The sequence below is a fragment of the Nestor notabilis genome, unplaced genomic scaffold, assembly GCF_000696875.1.
Source record: "Nestor notabilis isolate BGI_N333 unplaced genomic scaffold, ASM69687v1 scaffold16759, whole genome shotgun sequence".
NCBI lineage: Eukaryota > Metazoa > Chordata > Aves > Psittaciformes > Psittacidae > Nestor > Nestor notabilis.
The window spans coordinates 39,892-63,057 of record NW_009942604.1 but is presented as its reverse complement, the minus strand read 5'-3'; the positions used below and the strand labels follow the sequence as shown (position 1 = coordinate 63,057).

The window sequence follows — 23,166 nt, the reverse complement described above, 5'->3', positions numbered from 1 at the left end:
AGCAGACCCTGGTTAGGTGTCAAGAATCGAAAGCAAACCATGATTAATTTCAGGATTGATTTATGCAAATGCTGCAGGTATACATCTCTTCCTTTCCCCTTCCTTCTTCTTTAGACTTTCTATCTCTGAATATGATCTAGTCACTGCTTAGATGGGAACTTTTCAAGAAAACCCAGAGTACCAGGAAGAGTGGCATTAGTGACTCACTAAGTTACACATTCACCTCTGATTCAGTGCTTCAACACAGTGGTAAAGGTTCTGTGCAGTTTCTAATGCCATCCTTCAGAAGGGTTGTCTGTCTAAAAATATGAACACTACTCAGCAATCGCCTCTAAGGCAACTTGTGGCACATACTTACTGGAAGAGAGGGTTGAAGTTACTACACTGGTGAAATTCTAATGCGTGTGCTTTTATTCATCCCAAACCTCTGAAACATAAGTTGCTCTAAGATTTTTCATTTCTCATGAACAAATGTGGGCAGCATTGCTGTGTGCATTACATTTAAATGTTTTGTAGAAACTCAGTTGAAATACTGAGTGATTCTATTCCTTCCTTTGTAATGTCCAAAGTATTTCAGGATGCTTCAGTCTGAACTTCCCTCTATAAATGTGATTCAGTAGTATGGTGCACAATTTGCAAAACATTATATAGCAATTTTATTTCACATCAGTAAGTGTTGGGGATTTTCAAGTTTAGTTCCTGGTTTTTCAATAAGACCTAAAAGCTCAATATCCTTTGACCCATTTATTTTCTCAAGGCTGAGCAGAAATTATCACATAAGTAAAGAGCAGTCTGTTTGATAGCAACTTATATTAGGTTTATCAGCTCAGTGTTTTCAAATGACGTCAAAGTTGTAAAGTGGCTTTACAAAACATTTTTGTAACAGTTCTGAAAGCCCATGTGACAGTTTTTCTAATTAACTTATTTAGCCGAGTTTTGGAGTAACATTAGCTGTTTCATCATTTTTAGGCTATTTTGAGTATTATTTGTGGCACCATTAATAAGCCAAGAATTTATAGGGTTCCTTAATCATACAGATTACTCATCATTGCCTGCTCATAACAGAAGCCCGAAATGCTCATTAATATTCTCTGATGTGAATCAAAAGTTAGTAGAGTTGCACAACAAAATGACAAGAGAATAGTATTATATTAGCAAAAAATAAGAATCTGGGACACCAGTTTCAGTGAAAGTGAAGCCTCCAGACTTATATGTAGATCAATAATATGGGAAATAAAAATAGGCTTCTGGAATAAAGAATTGGAGAATTATTCTGAAAGGATTGGCAGTCATGCCTGAAATGTAATAAGGTGAAGGTTTGTTTACAGTGAGCTACAGGGGCCTGGTGTCTGGTCTTGCCTAGTCTGTTAGCCTATTTTTAAAATTGGCTAATTATAAATTACTGTTCCAACTTGATCCTTTGCCCTTTGCCTTGTACCTTTCTGTCAAAACAATTAAAAAGGTCATCTCCCCATCTTCAAGAAGCTGTTTGATTCCCACAGGCAGTTGTTGTGCCATGCTGCTTGAAACATTGAGGCCCAGATTCTCATCTCACCAAGCCCTTTTTTTCACCAGTGCAATTACAATGCGTCCATTGGGGTTGCATGTTGATGGCATCATGACTGAGACAAGAGTTAAGTCGTGGTCTGGTTACTGTTAAAACAAGAATACATATGGTTGGATGTACTTCTCAAGAATGCATATGAACTCAGCACAGCGCTATTAGCAGATGTCTGCCGGGATGTCGCAATTGTTAATCTTTGTCTAAAAATATATTAGCTTTTTGTGGAAACAAATTCTATTTAGAATAAGCTGTAATCTCTGAAAAGCACCCTGAGGAAGGAAAATGAATTGAGACTTGATACCATTTTCATACTGCAGAATTTAAATGAGAAGACTGCCTGAGCTAGTGGATTGAGCTGATCTCTATTTTTGGTTTTGCCACTGGCTTCTTGGCTGACCCAAGGCACAAAAAGGCAAAATGACTTGCCTAAGTTTCACTCCCACGAAGTTGGAATAAGGATTTTGTTCTGCTTTTTAAAGTGTAGTGAGATCGGTGGATGAAAGGAATTATACAAGAGCTGCTATTACTATTTCTTACCAAGCCTGGGTGAAAGAACTATTCCTTACTGAATTGCACATGATGTTAGAAGTGTGCATGCAGTACCCTGGCACTAGCTGAAGAGGAGGTTCCTCAGCTGAGACTTGTGGCCTTCATTCTCTGGTCCACAACCATCACTCCTTTGTCTTCCAATAGTGAAAATAGCTATAAATTATAGATGTTACCGTTAATCAACGTTATTTATCTACACTCATTACAACTTGCTCCTTGAAACCTTACAGTTACTCGGTTGTGAGCAACCTGCCAGACGCTGCTGTGAGTAGTTTTAACTTAGCAATCCTTTCCATGTATAAGGTACCTATAAGTATGCTTCTAAAAGGCTGTTGTATTTTTATTTAAAATGATTTAAGCATTTCCCAGCAGAATGTTCCTAGCTCTGCCTCTCTTGAAACAAAGTGAGTGCCATTAGCTGTATGTGTGAGTCTTTTGGGGTTTATTTGTGGTCACCCACATGAAATAAACCTGCTGGCTGGATACCATACCCTCACACTAAAATCTGGGATGGTCTGTTAGTGAGCATCCCTACTTAGAGACTGCATCCCCACCTGCATCTCTCCAGAAACTGTAACTGTTGATGAAGCACAGCCCCCTAACTCCTTCAAAGCAAAAATCTGAATTTTGGGGAGTTCAGGACTTGTTTGGGTTTGCTAGTTTAATTTTAGGTTTTCTTGATTTCCTAATGATCCTAAACCTTTGGACTGAAGGATGCCAAAATGGAAAATTAGTAAGGAAAAAAATGTTTTCTTTTTCCTGAGAATTTTCAGTAAATCAGGCTGTACACTGTCATTAATTCAGAAGATTTCATGAACTCCAGTATGCCTCAGAAGTTGCAGCATAAACTCAGAAAGTAATCTACACATACTCTTCATATCCTTTTCAAAGAGCACTCTGTAGTGATTTGCTAGTGCAGAAGCATGTCACTTTTTTCAGAACTGGAGGGCTGGCAACTTTGAAGCTGTTGTAACATTTATTGGAAAAATATTGTAATAAATTAACAAAAAGAACTGAAGTTAATCTCTTCCTCATTAGGGCACATTCCTCTGCGTTCCTTCAGATTCCCCTTCCCACTTTTCTTTCCTGCAGACTTTTGGAAACCTGTCTGACCTGTCATTGACTGAACGGATTACTAGTATGTAATAGGAGACCCTCCCTCCACACTTGTTGTGAACTTATTTATAGCTTAAGAGATAGAAAGAATTACATTTTTAAACTTTGTGCCTGAAATGTATGGCTTGAGGAGGCAGAAATTTTGGTAATACAGGTGAGGTAAACACAGTTTTGTGTTACATATTTTAATAGAAGTGGCAGAAGTAAGCTAGACATTTGCATCCCTTAGTGACATGGTTTAGTGGTGGCCTTGGCAGTGCTAGGAGAACGGTTGGACTTGTTGATCTTGAAGGTCTTTTCCAACTTAGCTGATTCTATGATTAAGAGAAATTCCTCCACATAGTCCCGGTGGTGTCTTTTTCCTTCCTTTCAACTTCTGCTGGAGATAGCAAAGCATCTGGTGGGGTTAACAGAATTACAGTTTTATTTTCTTTTCTCCAAAATGGGAATTAAACCAGAATACACTCCTGATGGGTCTCCGCTTGTATTAGTGCATCTGATTCTGGGCACCCATCCCCAGAAGGATGTCAATGTAATTGGACTGTATTCAAGAAAAAAAAAAATGCTAAGAAGTTGTAAAGCTTGATTTGTGAGAGAAAAACTTAACAAAGGGAAAAGTTAAATACGTACAGTGCTCCTGAGTGACAGCAGAGGGGAGGAAGGTTTTGATACCAATCTACAATTTGGAGGGGTGTGAACACCAACAGAGTGAAAAATTACTGAGGGTGGTTCAAGAAATTATAATTAGATGTAATGAAATTAAATGAACAATGTGTAAACTTGATCTGAATGTTACAGTAAAACAACATGAGCAGTGAGACTATAGATTTATTATTTATCTGCATTGAGTTAGCACTGGGGAATCCCAGGCAGGAATCAAGTGCTTCTTTTCCTGTAGAAACATGAAACACGAACAAAAGAAATGCAGTTACTCTCTTGAGTAATAAACAAGAAGCCTGACTGGGTGGCCTATAAAGGAATAAACTTAAACTGGTGGGGTGTGGAGTAGAGACCCTAAAAGGCCTTTTGAGTCTTTTTTGGTCTTACTGACTGGTTGTTGTATCATTTAGGATTATACGAATGTAACTCTTATTTTGAAGATGCTTGTTATTTTCAGTCACTAATGCATGTAAATATTGCTTTAAATTGGAATAGCCTTACTACACGATTGCCAAGAGCTGGAGAAACTATCCTTGGACATAAGTTTTTTATTGGTTTTGGTGGGAAAGGAGCCAACCAGTGTGTCCAGTCTGCTCGACTTGGGGCCAAGACCTCACTGATCTGCAAGGTAAGCACCGGCTTGCTCTTGCATTACAGCTGAACTAAATGTTTAAGCAAATTCCAGTAAACCTTTAGGTGATTTACAGAAAGTTCCTCGTGGTTTTGGGTTTTCTTTTTTTTTTTTTTTTTTTTAATCCCTCTCTAATTTTCTCTTCTTTTCCTTATTTCAGCTATAAATTTAAGCATGGAGGAGGCTGTTCTAAGAAAACTGCCAGAACCAAAGACTAGTTGGCTAGAGATCTGGCAGAAGTTGCGTATAAAGAAGGATTGCGAAACTTAAGATTGATGTACCGTGGAAAAGAGAATGGGAGAGAGTTTGAGATGTTCAAAATTCAAGTAATCTTGGTTAGCCCCTTTTTTTATATTCACCACTGTTACAAAGATCAGGGCTTCTTCAATGACATTCAGGTGCTAGGCACTATAGTCAATCTGAAATTTACTTTGTAAGTGATTAAAAACCAGACACTGACAAGCCAGTAACAGCTTTGAGAAGCAATGTAAAATTTTGTGCTTCAAGGGTTTAATCATTATCTCATTACGTGAGACTAGGATGAGATATTCACATCCAAATTCTAACACCTTTGTATGCTATGGGATTTTTTTGCCCACTTTTCTGAAACATCTAATATACAGCAGTTCTAAAGGCTGGCTCACAGACCATCGGGCTGATTCAGCTTGGCAGATGCTATATTCTTACAATGATTTTGTTTTATTTTTGTCATTAAACATTACAAGTTTTGAGTGATCATTACTAAAGTGAAGAGCAAATTTTCTCTCTCTGTAGACTTATTGTCCATCCTGTGCCAAGTGTAAATGAAACTTCAAATTGACTGGACATACTTTGTTATTGCCATAGCTGGGGAGGATGCTAAATTTGTTGGATCATTGTCTGTCAGGGATTTTTTGAGAAATACTGGAAGCATCTCAAAGAAGCCTTTCTCACTGGTTTTCCAACACGATATTTAAGCTGAAGAATGCTAGCTATAAGTCTAAATTTCTGTATTGCTATAAGCAATAATTTCTGTGGATCATTATCACTAGTCATTCTACAGTGTAATTTTACAGATATATATATGTTGGCAATGTTTGTGCTTCTGTAATACTGTGTGTATTTGATCATCTTTGCATTCAATAATGATCAGATTCAAGAACAAGATGAACTGGCAATGAATTCCCTGCTAACATTTCCTGCTAAATGTTAGCAGGGTTTTTTTCCGCTGAAAGTGTGAATTTTGTTTTATTTTTTAATGGTCTAGCCTTTGCTCAGTGCATACATGTTTCTGGAAACATTTGCATTCCTAATAAAATCTAGCAGTTACTATAATTTCTAATTACTTTAAAAAAAAATATTTATGTTATTTCAGTAAAACCCAGTCTTCTTTCTTTCATTCTGATGTGTATTTATCGGAGAAAAGAAACAGCAGAGATTGACTATTAATATCCATGCTAGCATTTTGTCTTCTTTTTAGATTTTAAAAATTAATATTTACTTTCTGAATTAAATACGCACTTTGTAGCCCCCCAAAATAGTCTTATCCCATGGCAGTACAGTCTTGTATCTGCATAGGTCAATGGGAAGTAGTATAAAATTTCTTGCTGAGTAAACTAAGAAGAGTCAGGCAGTAATGAGCCATTACAATTAAATTATCTTTACTTTAACAAGTCATCATAAGTATTCGGGGGTTCTTAAAGCCAGATTTCCCCTTACACACAGTGCTCAGTAATATGCTTATGTTTTGGTCATAGTTCCCAACATTTATTATCCAGTACAGATGTAACAATTCCTTCTACATACTGAAGCTCACAGAATAAAATTGGTATTGATACTAGAGGGATATTCTGCTGGAGTGTGGCATCCTCTTGCAAGGACTGTAATTTAGACAGAGGGTGTCCTCAGCAAGAGTAGCAGCAGACAGATCAAATGACAAGGCACTCTTCATACCTCAGAGCTTTAAAACACAAAAGAGAGCCAGTGACTATCTGGTGAGGGTTTGAGAGAGGGAGTTTAGAATGACTTACAATTATGTCTAGAGATGCCACAGAATGCTGTAGATTTTAATGTAAAATCAAGTACTGAGTTTGAGTGGTGGAAATGCAAACAGTGTTCTGCCTGGATCTCTGCAAGTAGCCACTGTTACTCTGGATCATCAATATGTATCACAGTATCAGTCTTAAACTCCCCTCCTCAATTTACTCAGTACAGTAGAATAACATTGATGGAATAATTGCCACTTCAAAAAGACAAAGACAGTTGTTCAGAGAAAAGTAAAGGACTACTGTCAGGGAACTAAAGGAAGTAAGCAAATAAATTAATTGCTCATGTTCATGCAAGAACCCTGCTGCAGTACTGAAAAATGCACAGTGGTCCTGAGAAATTCCAAACTCCCAAATGTTTGTTTGGTTTGGGGTTTTTTGTTGGGTTTTTTTTCTTTCCTTCTTTCCCTTTTAGTAGCCATTACAAAAAAAAGACTAATTAAACGTCCTGGATTAAGACGGTGGAGGGATGTTGGTCTGAAAGGCATTGCATGTGCTGAAATAGTCCTGGTTTACTTCTGACTAACAACGTAGAATCATCTTCACTGGACATAGATGTCACTAGCCTGATAATGCACATACTAAATTATACTTAAATCCTAGCTCCATTTGATTCCTACTTAGGAACAGGAAGAGCTGTATTACCATGCTGTGTAGGCTTCTCTCTTTAAATGATCTCTAAACCAAATTCAAGTGCTGTAAGCCTTCACTTCATTGTAAGATCATAGCAATATTCAGACACAGCCAAGAATACGATGGATATCTTCAATTGTTTTTTCCTTTTGTATTACCATCTTATACTAGTCTATAGTACCTGTTTAGTTCCCTAATGAAGAAAAAAGAGCATATAGAACAGATTAAACAAACAATTATTAAGAGGTATGTGATTTTATTGCAGTTAATTTTCAGGTACAGATGAGTTTGATTTTCTCAGCTGCTAGAATTTTAGCTGCTATGATGCCAGCCAGGTCTCTTAGCTCCACATGGAAAACATGATGGTGAGCAGGAAAAAAACAGACTGAAAAAATACTGATGGAATTCCACTTGTTCTAATATGCAAACTATGTGACCATAATGCTTGTACAAACAGCTTGTTGTTAAGAACTCAAAAAAGAAGAAATGCCATTTCAGCACATACAATGTTCTGTGGTCAGCAGATCAAGACATTTATTTTTAATGTTTACCCAATAGTCCATCTAGCAAGGACTGTGCAAAAGCAGAAAATATTTAAAACAATCTTACATAATTTGACATGGTCAGTAACTATGCTTTTAATCTAAAACAAGACTGATGCCCAATACTCTGAATTCCTTGGGGGTAAAGCCTGGATGGAAAGATAAGCCCGTCAAACGCACTAGGATTAACTGGGTTGCATACTGATGAACTAACATGGAAAAAAGTTTCCAGAGGAAAAGGACCTCCATGGAGACCCCTCCAAGGGCTTCCCTCCAGCGCTGAGATGTCTTGCTGTGGGCAAAAGTACCACGGCTGATCTCAGTTGTTATGACAGTTGAACAATACGGGGTGCCTGTTTGTCAGTTATGTAGGACCCAGAGCTGAAGGAAGGAAGTTTCAGTTGAGCTTTTGGAAACTTGTTATGAAATATTTTATTGCTGAAATAACTGAGCAAATTCTGAGATTTGCTGTAGAAGCTCTGTAGCAGCAAGGCAGGGAGAAGGTGATACCATCAGGCAGAATGCATTCCAGTAGTACAACCATTAGGCTGCAGAGGTGAGCACAGCTCAGGTTGAAATCACAAATGGCTGCAGTCATCCAGCCTAAAGCAGTCAGAAGATGCAGTTTCTGACAACCCGCCCTGTCTGGCAAACTGGGAGTAGTCAGAGATACAGAAATACTCTAATGTGCAAACAATGAATAACACAGTGACCCAAGTAAATGTTGTTGGTTGGATTTTTTTTCCCCATGTATTAGAGGAATGTTCCGTCTGCTTAGACCGTTTTGACCTAAATTGCTGTCCTCATTTGGTAAAAGATCAGGACCATCCCTAATTATGCTTTAGAAAAATTCCTTATAAAGGTTGTAGGAAATGAAAGTGTGTTTCAAAACATGGTTGTGCAATAGAGCATGTGGGGGAAGGACCATCCATCCATGACACTTTAAATTTTAGAATTCTGAATTGCAGGGTTTGATTGTTGTGGTCACTAGCTAGTACTCAGGTCTTCTCTGAGCTTTCTAAAGGACTGAGTTCATGAGCAGACAAATTTCTAACAGCAGGCAATAGAAGCAGCTGGGTTGTGCTTCTAGTAACTCAAATACACCATTAGCTATTTAGTGCTGGTTTTTGAGAAGATGGATCATTAGTTAGGGCTTCCCATGTAATTCCTTCATTGTCTAGACCGTGACCAGAATCTTGATTGGCTTCTAATCTGAAAGATGTTTTTTCTTCTCATGCAAAAATACTTCCTGTCAGTCTTTGGTACCACTCAGATACACAACTCACTCTTGGAAGTGGGAGCGCACACTATGCATGCTGAAGACATAAACTAAAAGTGGTGAATTTAAAACTATGTTGGCTTTCTAAATATATTTTAAATGTTATTTTGACATTAGGCAAGTTACACCTTTTTTTTTCTGTATATACCTCAGCTCCTTTGTTCAGCTTGTGCAACGTTACAAAAAAAATATTATTAGTCTGAATAAACAGCAAGCAGAATTCTGCTCAGCTAAAAGGATTAGTGGAGCTGAAATTACGAGCTCTTTAGCTTGCTGTTAGAAAAACAATAGAGCATAGCTTGACTCCCCAACTCAACTTAATCCACTGTTGCTGGATAAAGCAACCAAAAATTGTTGAATTTGTAAACAGTACATTAAGTGCTAAGAATTACAGAAATCAGTGATGCCATGTTTATCGTCACTTTTTGTCCTATAAGGACAATTTGATATTTTTCCACTGAGGAAACTTGAAGTAGAAAATTCAAAATATTAAATGCAATTTAAAAGGACACCAGAATTACTATAAATGCTTTAAATTTGAAGCTGAATAATTCAGTAGTTTTCCAGATTCTACAATCCCAAGAAAGCTTCAGTGTAGGGGGTAGTTTTGTAATACAGGAGCAGAAACTGCAGAACACTATTCCTATTGTTTATTAATACTATTAATATATATTTACTATTATTTATTAGTTAATTATTGGTTTGTTAATAAGGCAAAGTGCTGCATAAAAGAAAGTGTTGTGTTCTGATTACATTAGAGGATTCTGTTGCGTAAAGATGATCTATCTATCCTCTCACCTTTCTGTAGAGAAAACCTATCCTATTATCTTTTGAATAGGTTGGGAAGGATTCCTTTGGCAATGATTATGTTGAAAACTTGAAGAAGAATGGTATTTCTACAGGTAAAAATTTATTTTAAAGGAACCTTTTGTATTCCTTTTAAGCTTTAAAAACTGGCAGTGGAGGGTTTCTTATTTTATTGCCTTATTTGAAGTGTTTTGCAATTCAGAATTATGAATAATTGTTTTGACACAACTGGCAGGAATGAATGTGTATAGGTGAGAATATGGGGACTTCTGAAATCAGCTGTACCACTAAAAATAAAATGTAGTGTTATTACCTCTAAATCTCAGCTGATAACATCAGTGGAAGTCACCTGAAGATATCTTGGTGTTACGCAGTTGTTTAGGCTGGCATTAATGATGATAATGCCTCGTGAGAAACTGGAAAATCCAGTCTGGTTATTCATTCTCAGTTTCATGTTGGGTACAGAAGGATAGAGTGGAAATGCATTTGTCAACTCAGTGCATCTCACCTCTATTTTGTGAAATGACACGTGCAGTCATTTTAGAGACTGCAGCCGATGTTTGTTAACACACATACACACAAAAATCAATGTTAAAAGCTTTTGAAGAAAAGGGAAAATTAAACATTCACAATATTCTAGCTATCTTTGCATCTTCGTAACCATAATTCTTTCTCTTATGTAAATGTATTATTGTGTGCTGCTGGACTACATGATCACATGCAGTGTGCGCTTGCAGCCCAGAAAGCCAACTGTATGCTGGGCTACATCAAGAGAAGCGTGACCAGCAGGTCAAAGGAGGTGATCCTGCCCCTCTACTCTGCTCTTGTGAGACCTCACTTGGAGTATTGTGTACAGTTCTGGTGTCCTCAACATAAAAAGGACATGGAGCTGTTAGAGAAAGTCCAGAGGACGGCCACGAGGATGTTATGAGGGCTGGACCACCTCCCATATGAAGACAGGCTGAGAAAGTTGGGGCTGTTCAGCCTGGAGAAGAGAAGGCTGCGTTGAGACCTCATAGCAGCCTTCCAGTATCTGAAGGGGGCCTATAAGGATGTTGGGGAGGGACTCTTAGTTAGGGACTCTAGTGGTAGGACAAAGGGTAATGGGTTTAAACTTAAACAAGGGAAGTTTAGATTAGATATAAGGAAGAAGTTCTTTACCATGAGGGTGGTGAGGCACTGGAATGGGTTGCCCAAGGAAGTTGTAAATGCTCCAACCCTGGCGGTGTTTAAGGCCAGGTTGGACAGAGCCTTGGGCAACATAGTTTAGTGTGTGGTGTCCCTGCTCATGGCAGGGGAGTTGGAACTAGATGATCTTAAGGTCCTTTCCAACCCAAACCATTCTATGATTCTATGATTTTTGTCTGCATGACTTGTCTTCTTCAGGGTGGACAAGGATGGGCAGATGCAATCATTAAGTGGCAATTCAATATTCTGTTTATCTTTTCTGTTTAATGTTAAGCCACAAGTTTCATTTACTGCACTATTCAAATCCTGCTTTAAAGACAGAACTATCAGTATTTTGTGGGCTTTTTTATTAGGCTTATCAGTATAGCATCTAAATATTTCACCAATGTATAACAGGTTTGTTCATTGTGTATCTTTCAGCTTACGCAAGAAACCAAGCAAGGACACCATAAAAACAATGTCTGTTAGTGTACAGTCATAAATCTCTCCAAAGCATGCCTGCCTCATCAATAAAGGCTTTGATCATATAAATAAAGCTATTATAATGCATAGCACTTAATGAAAATGTATATTCCACATGGAACCTTAAGTCTTACGTTTTCTGATTTAAATGATTGATCTGGCAATCTTAACATAGATTTTTGAGTAGTCTTTATAGGAGAAAAAAAAAAGTGAAGGGAAAAAAAACCAGGAATTCCATCATACTACACTTCATTGATACCTAGATAGATCAAATGAAGAGTTGGAACTTTTAGGTCCAAGTTACCAATTTCTGCTAATTGAGTTAAAGATATCTCAGAATGGTGTTAGATTGTCACCCTCTATGTTGATGAGCCCTGGAGGAAGATAGGATGTAGTGCTGGTGATGCTGGTCCAGGATCCCAGCTTGCATTCCAAGATTTACAGGCAAGGGTGATTCATTGTGCACAGACATTTTTGCTTAGGACTGTCTTATTTCAGTCACTGGCTTTTCATCTCAGTTTCATTCTTGTCTAGCCTATCCCACTTGTTATACATAAAGATGCTGGGTGCTGGATGAAAGTCCTTGCTATATTGCCAGTTCTGCCACTTTCATATCCTGGATCCCTGTTGTATGTCTTCTTCAAATCACTTTTCTATTTCCTAATGTATCATCTTACCCTTCTTCTTTCCAATTTCAGTTTCTCAATTTTCTTTTCCTACTCTTCTTGTTGTCCACAACTTCCACGACAATCAGCTACCAGTGCTGCTCAGACCGTTTAGACCTTTACCGATGCAAACTGGATAGCTTGCAGCTCATGCTGCTTATTTTCTGCAGGAAGAGCACTGAGAGCACAGAAGATAAAAGGTTTTCAATTCCAGTGTGCAGACCTAGCTCATGGTGAAAAGAAGCAAAGAAAGTTCTGCTCTGACCCTTGTAACTCTGAGCTAGATAAGGGTACCTTCAGGACAACTACCTGAAATACTTCAGCAAACCTGAATGAGCGTGATGTTACGTTTTTTTTCAGCCTTGTTCAAATTTGAGCAGTTTTTTAAATTAGCCGCAAAAGACACATCTTAAGAAAGAAGCCAACTTCTGCCCAGCATCAAGTACATGTTCTAAAATGTTAGAAAACCAGAGCTTCTTAAACAGAAGGTCAGCAGAATTTGTCTCAAATAGTAGATTTTTCTCAAATACAAGGTTGTTTTTTTATGAGGGGGAAACAACTTAACTGTTTTGACAGTTTTCTACTACAGTTCTACCTAAAAAACTCATTCACCTATCATAGAAAGTTTCAGACCACTGGTTAATATTTGACAAATTTGCTGACAGATGAAAACAGGTTCTTATAGTAGTAAATATGGAACGATCTTTATAACAGGCAGTGCTGCCAGCCTCACTTCTAGTTAATTTAGCTGAATAATAATCCAAAGAGGAAACATAGCCTCACCGCTGCTTTTATAGCACATGTTAAATTTACTGCTGAAATGCAAATCTACACAGAATTAAATGCTGTGTTGTTTTAATATTTTTGTTTTCTTCAGCCTTGACTCTTTTGTTTCATTGGATAAAAGAAATACTTCCACGTAGGAGTAGAGTGCCTGAGAAGGCTATATAAATAACATGCTTTCTCTAAAGCAGAGATGTAGCCAAATTAAAGAATGTTGGACTCGCATTTCTGTTTTGTGGGTGTAAATTAACACTTTTTGTTGTTGTTAGCTTCTCTGGCATTGTTGCACATGAAAGAGTAATTAGCATTTTTAAATTACTGGAGGTTATGAGTTCATTTTAGATTTAATTCAATTAAACTGCATCACATGCTATTGGTTGAAAGTAATGTATTGAACTAATGCATGCTGTAACTTTTCTCTTCCTTAGCATTTGTAGGTCAGACTGCAGATGCTGCTACTGGAACTGCTTCAATAATTGTCAACAGTGAAGGTACATATTTCTACTCTGAATTGTCCTCTTTGTTCTGCCTCTACAGCAATAAAAGAAACCTTTGCCTTATCACTGTTAATCGTGGAATTATTTTTTCTACATCTTTCTTAATTTTCATTATTTTATTCATACTTTGTGGAACTTCCTTTTATTTCAGACAATGTTACAGGATGAGGTGCCTAAAAGTGGCAGAAATCAAACACTTAGATTAGCAGTGTGATAGCCATAATTCAACCAGCCAGCTGATCTCTGCAGTTTTACATTGGCCAGAGCATATGATGTAGCAGAAGGTTAAAGCTCTCCATTTCCACTACAACTTACCTAGCACTTTTGCTATAAAATAATAGAGTAATTTAGGTTGAAAAAGACCTTTAGAATCATTGAGTCCAACTATTCACCTAGCACTGCCAAGTCCACCGCTAAACCATGTCCCTAAGCAGCACATCTACAGGTCCTTTAAGGACCTCCAGGGATAGTGACTAAGCCACTTCCCTGTGTCAGCCCATTCAAATTCTTGACAGCCCTTTTGGTGAAGAAATTTTTCCTAACGTGCAATCTAAACCTTCCTTCCTTGGTTCAACTTGAGGCCATTTCCATTTCTTCTTGTCCTGTGAGGAAAGGGTTTCCCTCTTCAGCACAGAGTCATTATGCCCTGAATCAGAAAAGTAATTGTCCTTATATAAGTAGAAATATTTATGTTGATCTTGTAATATTACCACAATTCTTGATCCCAAGTTACATCTGCAGTGATGAATACACAGTGAAATGTCATACGTGGTTTTTCTATGTTAATTTTCTTCAGTCTGTGCCTTTGCTGTCATATTGCAGGGGAAGAAGAAAAGAAAATTTGGCTTGTTTTCATATTCTTCTTCAAGATTGCCAAATTATCCTCTGAAAACTTTCTTTCTATCTTTTCCTCAAGCAAGTTGTGCCATTGAGAGCTCTTAGGAGAAGTACATGTGTCTGAATCAAAATGTAGAGCTCAGGACCAATACTGGTTAAGAAAACATAACAAATTAAGTGTGATTGGATGGATTAATTTGCTTTCAGTTCAGCTAAGAGGCTTCATTTGAACAGTTACCATAGTTTAGCTACACATTGATTTAACAAGCTTTGTAACCTAATGGTAGTACATTGGGCTACTGCTCAAAGTGGGAAAGGAGACATGGCTGTTCACTCCAGGAGCAGACCTGGGGAGGAACTGTGACTAAAGACAAGTCTACACAGGAACATTCAGAAAATTAGGCAAATTAGTTGGAGATGTCAGTTTAATTTTCTTTAAGTAAGATTAATCAAAGCCTTACATGACAGCTCTAATTCAGAAATAAGGTAGCTCTAATGCACGGAGTAAACTGGATACCTGTCTCTTATTTCCACCCCCTTCTCTCGGTTTACCTCACCAGATAAATTACCACAGCAACTCTTAAGAAGGTCTCTCTTACGCCACATACAGTCACTACTCTTGCCATTGTAAATAGGAGAGACTATGAGAATGAAGTAGCATGCGCTCAGACCTCACTGTTCTGTACATGTAACTGTAATTTGCACTAGGTTTGCTGTCCAGAATAGCTGAGCAAGAAGCAGTCTTACTACTTCCAGATCCACATGCATAGCCAGCTAAGATAGACATAGTCTAAACTTGAACGAGGAGAGTATGACCTCTTAAAATTATAACACTCTGAATCTTTCTGAGGGCTAAGGAACAAAACCATCTTGTGGATCTAAAACCTTTATAAACATCAGGAATGGAAACTGATTGTTCAGTGGCACGAAGTTCACTGTAGGCTATCTTACATGTTAGTGTTGGTGTAAAGGGTCCATGATAGTCTTGCAATTCACACAGTAAGATGAATAATGCACAATGATATGTAGTTTCTTTCTTTGAGAAACTGAAAAATCCTTAATTAAGTTACCACTGGCTTCAGATTTCATTTAGAATCTAGTAGAAGAGCAAACCTGATCAGAACTATACTATAAAGCAAACAGATGCACAGAATTAGTAATGGTTCTGGTTGTAACTTCTCTGTAAAACCATCTGGCACTTGAATTGCGTAAGTTGCAATAAAATAGCAATACTTATGTGCTTTGCTGTTGCAAGAGACACCTTTTTTTTTTTTCGTGTAGAAACCTGGCTGATTTGACTTAAACAGGTTTTACAGCACTTTTCAGAGGGCTTGTCTACGCATGCATGTTTTACCACAGTAGTTGTGCTGGCATAGCTGAAACACCACAGTATTCAATGCACTGATGTAAAGTAGTTTGTGCTACTTCAAATTATACCTAAAAGGGAAGCATTTGAAGTTGAGGATGGGGATCGTGTTTTGTGTTAAGTCAGTGAAGGACAAATAAAAACCACAGGTATCATCTCTTTAAATCACCAAGTTTTAATTGCTGTGTTTTCACACCCCCAACCTGCACTTACAGCTTACCAGTTCTTTACAAGTACCGATACTTGAGAGAAATACCAGCTCCAATCAACTGAGTTAAATCACAGGCAGAAGTAGGGGAGATACTCAAGTAGAGGGAGCAGACTATGATGGATGAGTGAATGCAGAAGAAAAGAAAGCTGTAGAGAGCAGAGTCGGAGGCTGTTACCTGCATCTGTCTAGCCAGTGCTGCTGAATTTCTGGGAAATTTTTTGCTGGTTGCACAGCTATAACTCACCCATTACTCTAATTAACAAGGTAGTAGAAATTTGGCACTTACCAGGCACATTTGGTATTCTCAAAGTTATGTTATATTCTGGGACAATACAGTATAGATTCAACAAAAAATAGAGAGGTTAAATCACTGCTTTAATGCAAAATGGTGGAGAGATGTATAATGAGTTTCTAATGCTGCACTGGAAAATATGCAGCCCAGAGACACTGCAAAGGTTCCCTCTGGTCTGGTCTCAGAAATCTGTCCAGGAATCTTTCTGGAACCTCATGTTCCTTTTAGTTGCTCCTCTTTTATGCAATTGCCTCTTCAGGTAGATTTTGACTAAACACAAGCTTCTGTTTACCAGGATCCAGTACACTTGGAACCTGTACTTTCTCTCTTAAGGAGAAAAGCTGGTACATCCAGCTGCTTTTCTTAACACATTCTTTGAAGTGAATCACATCACTCTGAACCCCAGCTTTTGTTTCCTCTCTCAGCCCGCCACCTTTCCACTAGCTCTGTCACTTAGCACACCTTCTGCTGACAGTGTGCTATTGAGTGGTAAGGGCATCATGAAGTGAAGATGTGTGTTGTACTTCTACGAACACTTATAGGGAAAAAAACCCCTCTTTATAGATAAATTTACACATGATGACCTCTGAAGTTTGTCGCAGCTTTGTCTGAATCTAGTAGTAACTGTTGATGGTGCCATTAAGCTGGCCCGACTGGACCAATAGTTTGAACTGGTCTGATAACTTCAATGTTCATAGCAAAAGTTAAATGGAGGGACAACAGAGACTGGCAGGTCATGATTAAAGTGTTCTTGATTATTGCAAGTTAGAACTTAGAGCTCACCTACACAGAACACTGTGAGATAACCCTCACTTGGGATAGGCATTGTGCTGACTTTACGATAAAGTTATTAATGATTCATGAACAGTAAATAGGCATTATTTTGTAGGTGAGTGTACCTTCAATACCAAAGCACTACTAGTATAAAACCATTCAAAATATATATTTAGATAAGGCTAAATGAACAAGGCAAAGTTAGAATACATATAACAGCTTGTTTGAATTATACTTTCCAAAGAGAAAATCTTTGTTTTGAACCTTCAGGGTTATGAAGAAATGTCACCGAATTTTTTTATAGAATAACTATGTATTGATGGTCCTCATGAACTTAAATGTTTTGTGTAGAAGACTACACAATGGTTCCTCCAAGTAATTGCATAGAAATTGTGATACCATGACACACCCAAAACTTGCCCTCATATTCATGAACTGTGTGATTTGGCAGCAAATGTTTTTCATGTAACCTTATTTTCTGGTCACAAGTATCATCTTTATTTATTAATTTATTATTATGCAGAAGCTCCATAGCTATTGTTATAATTACATTGTTTGAGAGTTTGGGGAGTTCTAAGCACTACTGATGGCTTTAAGCTTGCCATCCATTTTAAAAAGTGATGGTTATTACACTGTGTTGTATACGGTTTGCCTTTGATTTTTCTGGTGGCACATCTCATCTGGTGACATCTATAAAATGGCACTTGTAAAAAAAATCTAGCTTGACTTGCCCACCTTTCTAAGAAGTGACAGTAGCAGGTTAAGCAGCCCAACTGAGGACAGCATTCACACTGTTTAAAGTATTGATTGGACCCAGTCCCCATCTGGTGTAAGCTTCCACAAGCTTATCAGCTTCATTTAGCTATGCTAGCTTATAGCAACTGTGAATGTGGCCCTTAATGTTCTAGCTGACGTCTGCAAAACTTAAAATGATACAGATGCTCCCATTAAAAGCGCAAATTTTTCGTTTAAGTAAAGATCTTTTAGAATTAATGGTAATGCAGTCAGTGTATTTTTCTCATTCTTAGTGTGGGTAACATTTAACCTCACTTGAGCTGTTTCAAAATTAGGTGTATGGCTTAAGGCTTCCCCTAGAGTTAACAGAGGTACATAGGCATTTCTGGACAATAGTTTATCTCCTCATCAAACAGATATCTGAGATATGTAAGATTATAAAAACTCTGAAAATATTTGTCTCTCCTCCTTGTTGAACGACTTAGGAAACTATTTTTTAGAAATCAATTTTCTTTGAATTTCCTAGAATGAAGATTTTTCTTTTGAACTTTAAAAATTAGTCAATGTTGGACAAGATGAATCCCACCCCTCTTTGCCATCTGTCTTTAACTCGGTTGTCCCTGGTGCCAATTTCCCATCTGATTTCCCTGGCAAGAAGTAATTGCTTTCAACAAAATGGTTGCTGGTAATGCAAAATTCTGGTATTAATTATGAGTGCATGGGTCCAGATTCTGCTTTCATGCACACTGGTGTAAGCTTGTGGTGAGTGCTGTCATTCACAGCTAGTGTGGTGTATGTAGCTAAGAACAGAATGTGGGTACTTCCCTCCAGCTTGGGTGAAGCCCGTCCGGACTGTTGTACCACAGTAGGTGCTGCATTTCCCTGGCAGGTTTGAAGCAGACTTTAAGTCTCTGACCTTTTGTAGTTGCAAAGAAAAGCTTGACTGTGATCCAGTACAGCCTGGTCTACCTTGAATTTGTACATCATACGGGTTTAAGCAAACAGCCTTCCTTATTGCCTTGGACCATTAGCTCTAAAGTCTTATAATAATATACATGTCAGTACAGCTAAATAGTTCAGCAAGATAATGCAGCAAGACATGTGGATAGAGTCTGAGATTCTAGGCAGCACAGAGTCCAGGCAGAAATGATACGTGGTTTTGTTCCACTGATTCCTGCCTTTTACTGTTTGCACTGCTGCACCCTATAAGCTTTCAAAATAGGGTGCAACTTGCCTTTGAATGCTCCCTTAACAGGGTTCAGATATCTTTGGTAACATTTACTTGTTGCAGAAGGCTTTTTCTTTTTTCTTTGTCTTTTTTTTTTTTTAATCCGAGATGCCCATCATTGTCTGTTGAAAAGCAGGGCGTTGGCTTTAAATGCTGAGGTTTTGCTTTTCATATGCAGCTGTTCTGTACCAAACCATTGACAGCAGAATTGCTTTGGAAAGCTTCGGCCCCTCCCTCTGAGATCACTATATTATTCTTTCCATTGTCCTGCTTTCTTTTCAGAACATATTTACAGAGACAAGCTTTGCACATTTCTTATTCAAAGGACTTTGAAGTCGCATTCAACAAAAATAATGTATTTAAAAACATAAATATTTATTTACAGAGTAATTCAGTTCATTACAGAATTGGTAGCCTTTAATGATTGGCAGTCCTTAAAGGAATCTTCAGCGGGGGCGGGCTGAGCCTGTAAATCAAGGAACAACTGACTTATTGAATTTAATACCTGAGTGATTAATAATAAATTTTAATTTGAAGGCTTTTATGCCTGAAGGTCTCTGGGTGTTGTAACAGAGATTAAAAAAAAGAATGAAAGAAAGAAACTGCAATAAAAGGAAGCAACTTGCATGTCTGAAGGAAAACAAAAGAATATTTGGAACCTACGTAAATGACCCTCCTCACCTAACTGTAAAACAAACTATGAGAATTAAAAGGATCTTAGACAAGCTTTGAGATACTGCTGTGCATCCACACCTGTAGCTTTGCTTAGACCATTCTACTGGCCATCTCTAAGTGCAGTAGAATGCGTCACCCACTTTCTTTACTCACTCCTGATAAAGCTTTCCTTAGACACAGGCATTACCTTTCTGGGGTTTTGTGACTAGCTGATTCTGGTTTTCATGATGGTTAGGGGCCCTGATATGAAGTGTCACAGGTAAGTGGGGCAAGCATGCTGCTCTGAAATCTATAGAACATGCATAATTTTCATAGCTGTGGGAAATAGTCTTCTAGTCCCAGATGATGGGAAAATTTAAAATTTTTATGGCATTTTTGGCATATGAACTCAGTAATCACATTGATGCTTTTCCAAGTGCTACTGGCATATTTTAGGAGAATGTAAATTGCCCCATCACTTGTGTCCCCTGCCGTCCTGGTGCTCGGTATTGACGAGGTATGTAAAATGCGGTAGGGCAGCTATGTGCACAAGAAGTAATAGCTTCATTCTATTTTCTTGAGAAGGAAAATGAAACTGGATTGAATAAGAAAGAACTTGGGGGATATTTTTCAAACACAAAGTGATGCTGACAAAGTGTTGACTGAAAGGGGGAGACAAAACAGGACCAGGTTGGATGGGCCTTTGAGCAACCGGGTCTAGTAGAAGGTGCCCCTGCCCATGGCAGGGCGTTGGAACTAGATGATCTTTAATGTCCCTTCCAACCCAAACCATTCTATGATTCTATGAAATATCAGCTCTAATGTAAGTTCCCCCATAGCCACTGTGACTAGTACAGTGCATCTTTAGAGTTCATAGAAAACACCAAAATAAGACTGGTGAAAGCTCATATGTGACTTTTCCCAATGGAATATATACTGCATTTGTTGTGTGGCATAGTGTTCATTAGTCTGACAATCTTTTTGATTATCTTACAAAATCTTCAGTTATTTCACAGAATCATAGAATACCAGGTTGGAAGGGACCTCAAGGATCAGCTGGTCCTTTTCCCAATGGAATATATACTGCATTTGTTGTGTGGCATAGTGTTCATTAGTCTGACAATCTTTTTGATTATCTTACAAAATCTTCAGTTATTTCACAGAATCATAGAATACCAGGTTGGAAGGGACCTCAAGGATCAGCTGGTCCAACATTTCTTTGAAAAAACACAGTCTAGACAAGATGGCCCAGCACGCTGCCCAGCTGTTCATAAAAATATCCAACACTTGGAAATGTCAGCAATGCATACATTTTTAATGGGGATTTTTTGGAAAGCAAATTGAAACACTCATCTGAAATGTATTGTAGAAAAGCAGGGAATCGTTTTACATACTTTATTGCAAATGTTAATGTAAAAAACACAATATTTTCTCTTTAGGACAGAACGTTATTGTCATAGTCCCAGGAGCCAACCTGCTTTTAAATTTTGAAGACCTGAAGAGGGCTTCTGATGTCATCTGTAAAGCCAAAGTGGTTGCTTGCCAGCTAGAAATAACCCCTGCTGTTTCTCTTGAAGCTCTGAAAATGGCACATGCCAGTGGAGGTAATTTAACATAAGCCATTCTGTCTCCCTCATTTGTGTGGCAGGAAAAATATTCTTTATCGTGCTTTCTAAATAAAGATCTTGTGGTCTATTCTGGTTTCTGTCATACTAGTTTTATTTAGAAATGAAACAATAGCCAACAGATACATGCTATGCCAATAAAAACTGAATTCAATTTTTAAACTTTGCAGTATTTACCTTGCATGGCAAATCAACCCATACCCTTATAATCAACCTGTATATGTCAGGTGCTTCTTTTCCTCTGATTTTCATGCTGTGACTAAATACAGTATAATGTTGTTAGGTCAGGAACTATTGGCCTGGCTCTGGTATTATTCCAGAACAGAATAAGGATAATCAATGCAAGTCAGTAAAGTTCCACACGCAATAAAGTGACTGAAATGGCCTCAAAAACAGACTTATGTCCTTGTTCTCCCAGCATAGCAGTAGGTATGGCTGTGGCTTTTTGTATAGAAGTTAACATCTTTAAAGTAAAAGGAAAAGCTTTTTCTTCTTAACCAAAATTCTTAGAGTGTGACTTGGCATGTTGCCATTGAATAGATGCAGTCATGGTCTTTGAAATCATTAGTAAATTGTTACTGAGTGGTACTTTTAAATGTAGATGCTTTTTCCTTCAGTGTAGTATATACGTAGATAAAAAATGACATTTTGCTTGAACAGGATGGGGTTTCACTACCAACATGATGGCCTTTTTGTTTAAGTGCCTGTAATTCTTTCAGTTACTCAAGCACAATTACCACAGTGTTTGAACACTAAGTAAATAATTATGCTAGTGAGACATCTGTATGAGATTAAAAGTGTATTGTTCGTGCCTATCCAGAAGATAAGACTGGGAGGAGACAGAGATGCAGGTCAGAGGTGGAACTAGATGTGAGGCTGGATGAGAGTGGCTCTGGAACTGAAATGGTAATAGTCATAAACTCTGTAAACAGAACTGTGCATGGGGAAGAATTGTTTTGACTTCTGTTTGAAATGACAAAGCTGGGTTCATGCAAATCTAAATAAAAACTTCAGAAAACTGAGTAACACCGGAATGCTTAAAATATAGGAAGGGAACAGAGCTTACTATGTTTTTTCATTGTTTTATGAAAATGGATAAAAGCATCCTTAACCTAGTGGTTAATGGACTATAGTTGAGTCATGAGTCAATATCCATGACTTATTTTGTCTACTTCTAACTGTATGCATAGTTCTGGTAAGATGCTTCACACTTTTGTCACCCTTATGTGGCAAAATGCCAGCCTGCGACAGAAGAAAAGAGGATTTTTGTAAAGGCAGTTAGAACAAAAAATACAAATCTGATACATGGAACAGACATGCAAGCATTTAGCAGCTGTAGACTGCACAATACATCGAGAAAAGATAGTAGTTAACTGAGGGCCAGCTATAGTTCTGTGCTGTCAGTCTGCTGCCATTGTGCAGCTCTCATATCCAGAAAGCTTTAGTTGCTTCTGCTTTAAAGCAGTAGGCTACACATGTTCAAATGTCATGTGCAGTCAAATTTAAGTAAACAGCTGAGTTTGTAGCACTGTAAAAATCTATCCTTAGCCAACTGTAAATTGTTCCTGCAATTTTCCTTCTTTTAGCCTGCAATACCCTCATGTATAATGCAGTACTGCATCTTAAGATGGGCACTAGACTATTTTTGTTTAAAACAGATGCATACCCAGATGCCTCGAACCTCTGTTTCAAGGGTTTTTTTGGTTATTTTTCTTCATTCTTACTGAAAGAAATAAACAGTAAGATGGAGAAAGAATGTGGACACACAGGCAAGGACCCTTGGCTTCTGTTCGGCATCACCTGGATCTGTAAGCTAGAGAGGGACATCTCATGTTCTGATATCCTCTCATTGTGGCACTGATTATTAAAGATATAGAGACAATCTAGGAAGGAAAGGGAAAAGGAAAATAAAGGGAAAGGGAAAGGGAAAGGGAAAGGGAAAGGGAAAGGGAAAGGGAAAGGGGAAGGGAAAGGGAAAGGGAAAGGGAAAGGGAAAGGGAAGGGGAAAGGGAAGGGGCAGGGGAAGGGGAAGGGAGCGGGGAAG

General features: G+C 38.0%; 1 protein-coding gene across 1 annotated transcript in view; it reads left to right on the top strand.

Annotated features, from left to right (window-relative positions):
• Positions 1-3,671: 3,671 nt before the first annotated feature.
• RBKS (ribokinase) overlaps positions 3,672-23,166 on the top strand; it is a 53,123-nt gene continuing 33,628 nt past the window's right edge. Inside the window, exons 1-5 of the mRNA XM_010021485.1 lie at positions 3,672-3,761; positions 4,347-4,517; positions 9,837-9,900; positions 13,332-13,394; positions 20,937-21,101. Of these exons, the coding sequence (XP_010019787.1) occupies positions 3,672-3,761; positions 4,347-4,517; positions 9,837-9,900; positions 13,332-13,394; positions 20,937-21,101 (553 nt within the window). The remainder of the gene's footprint in view (positions 3,762-4,346; positions 4,518-9,836; positions 9,901-13,331; positions 13,395-20,936; positions 21,102-23,166) is intronic.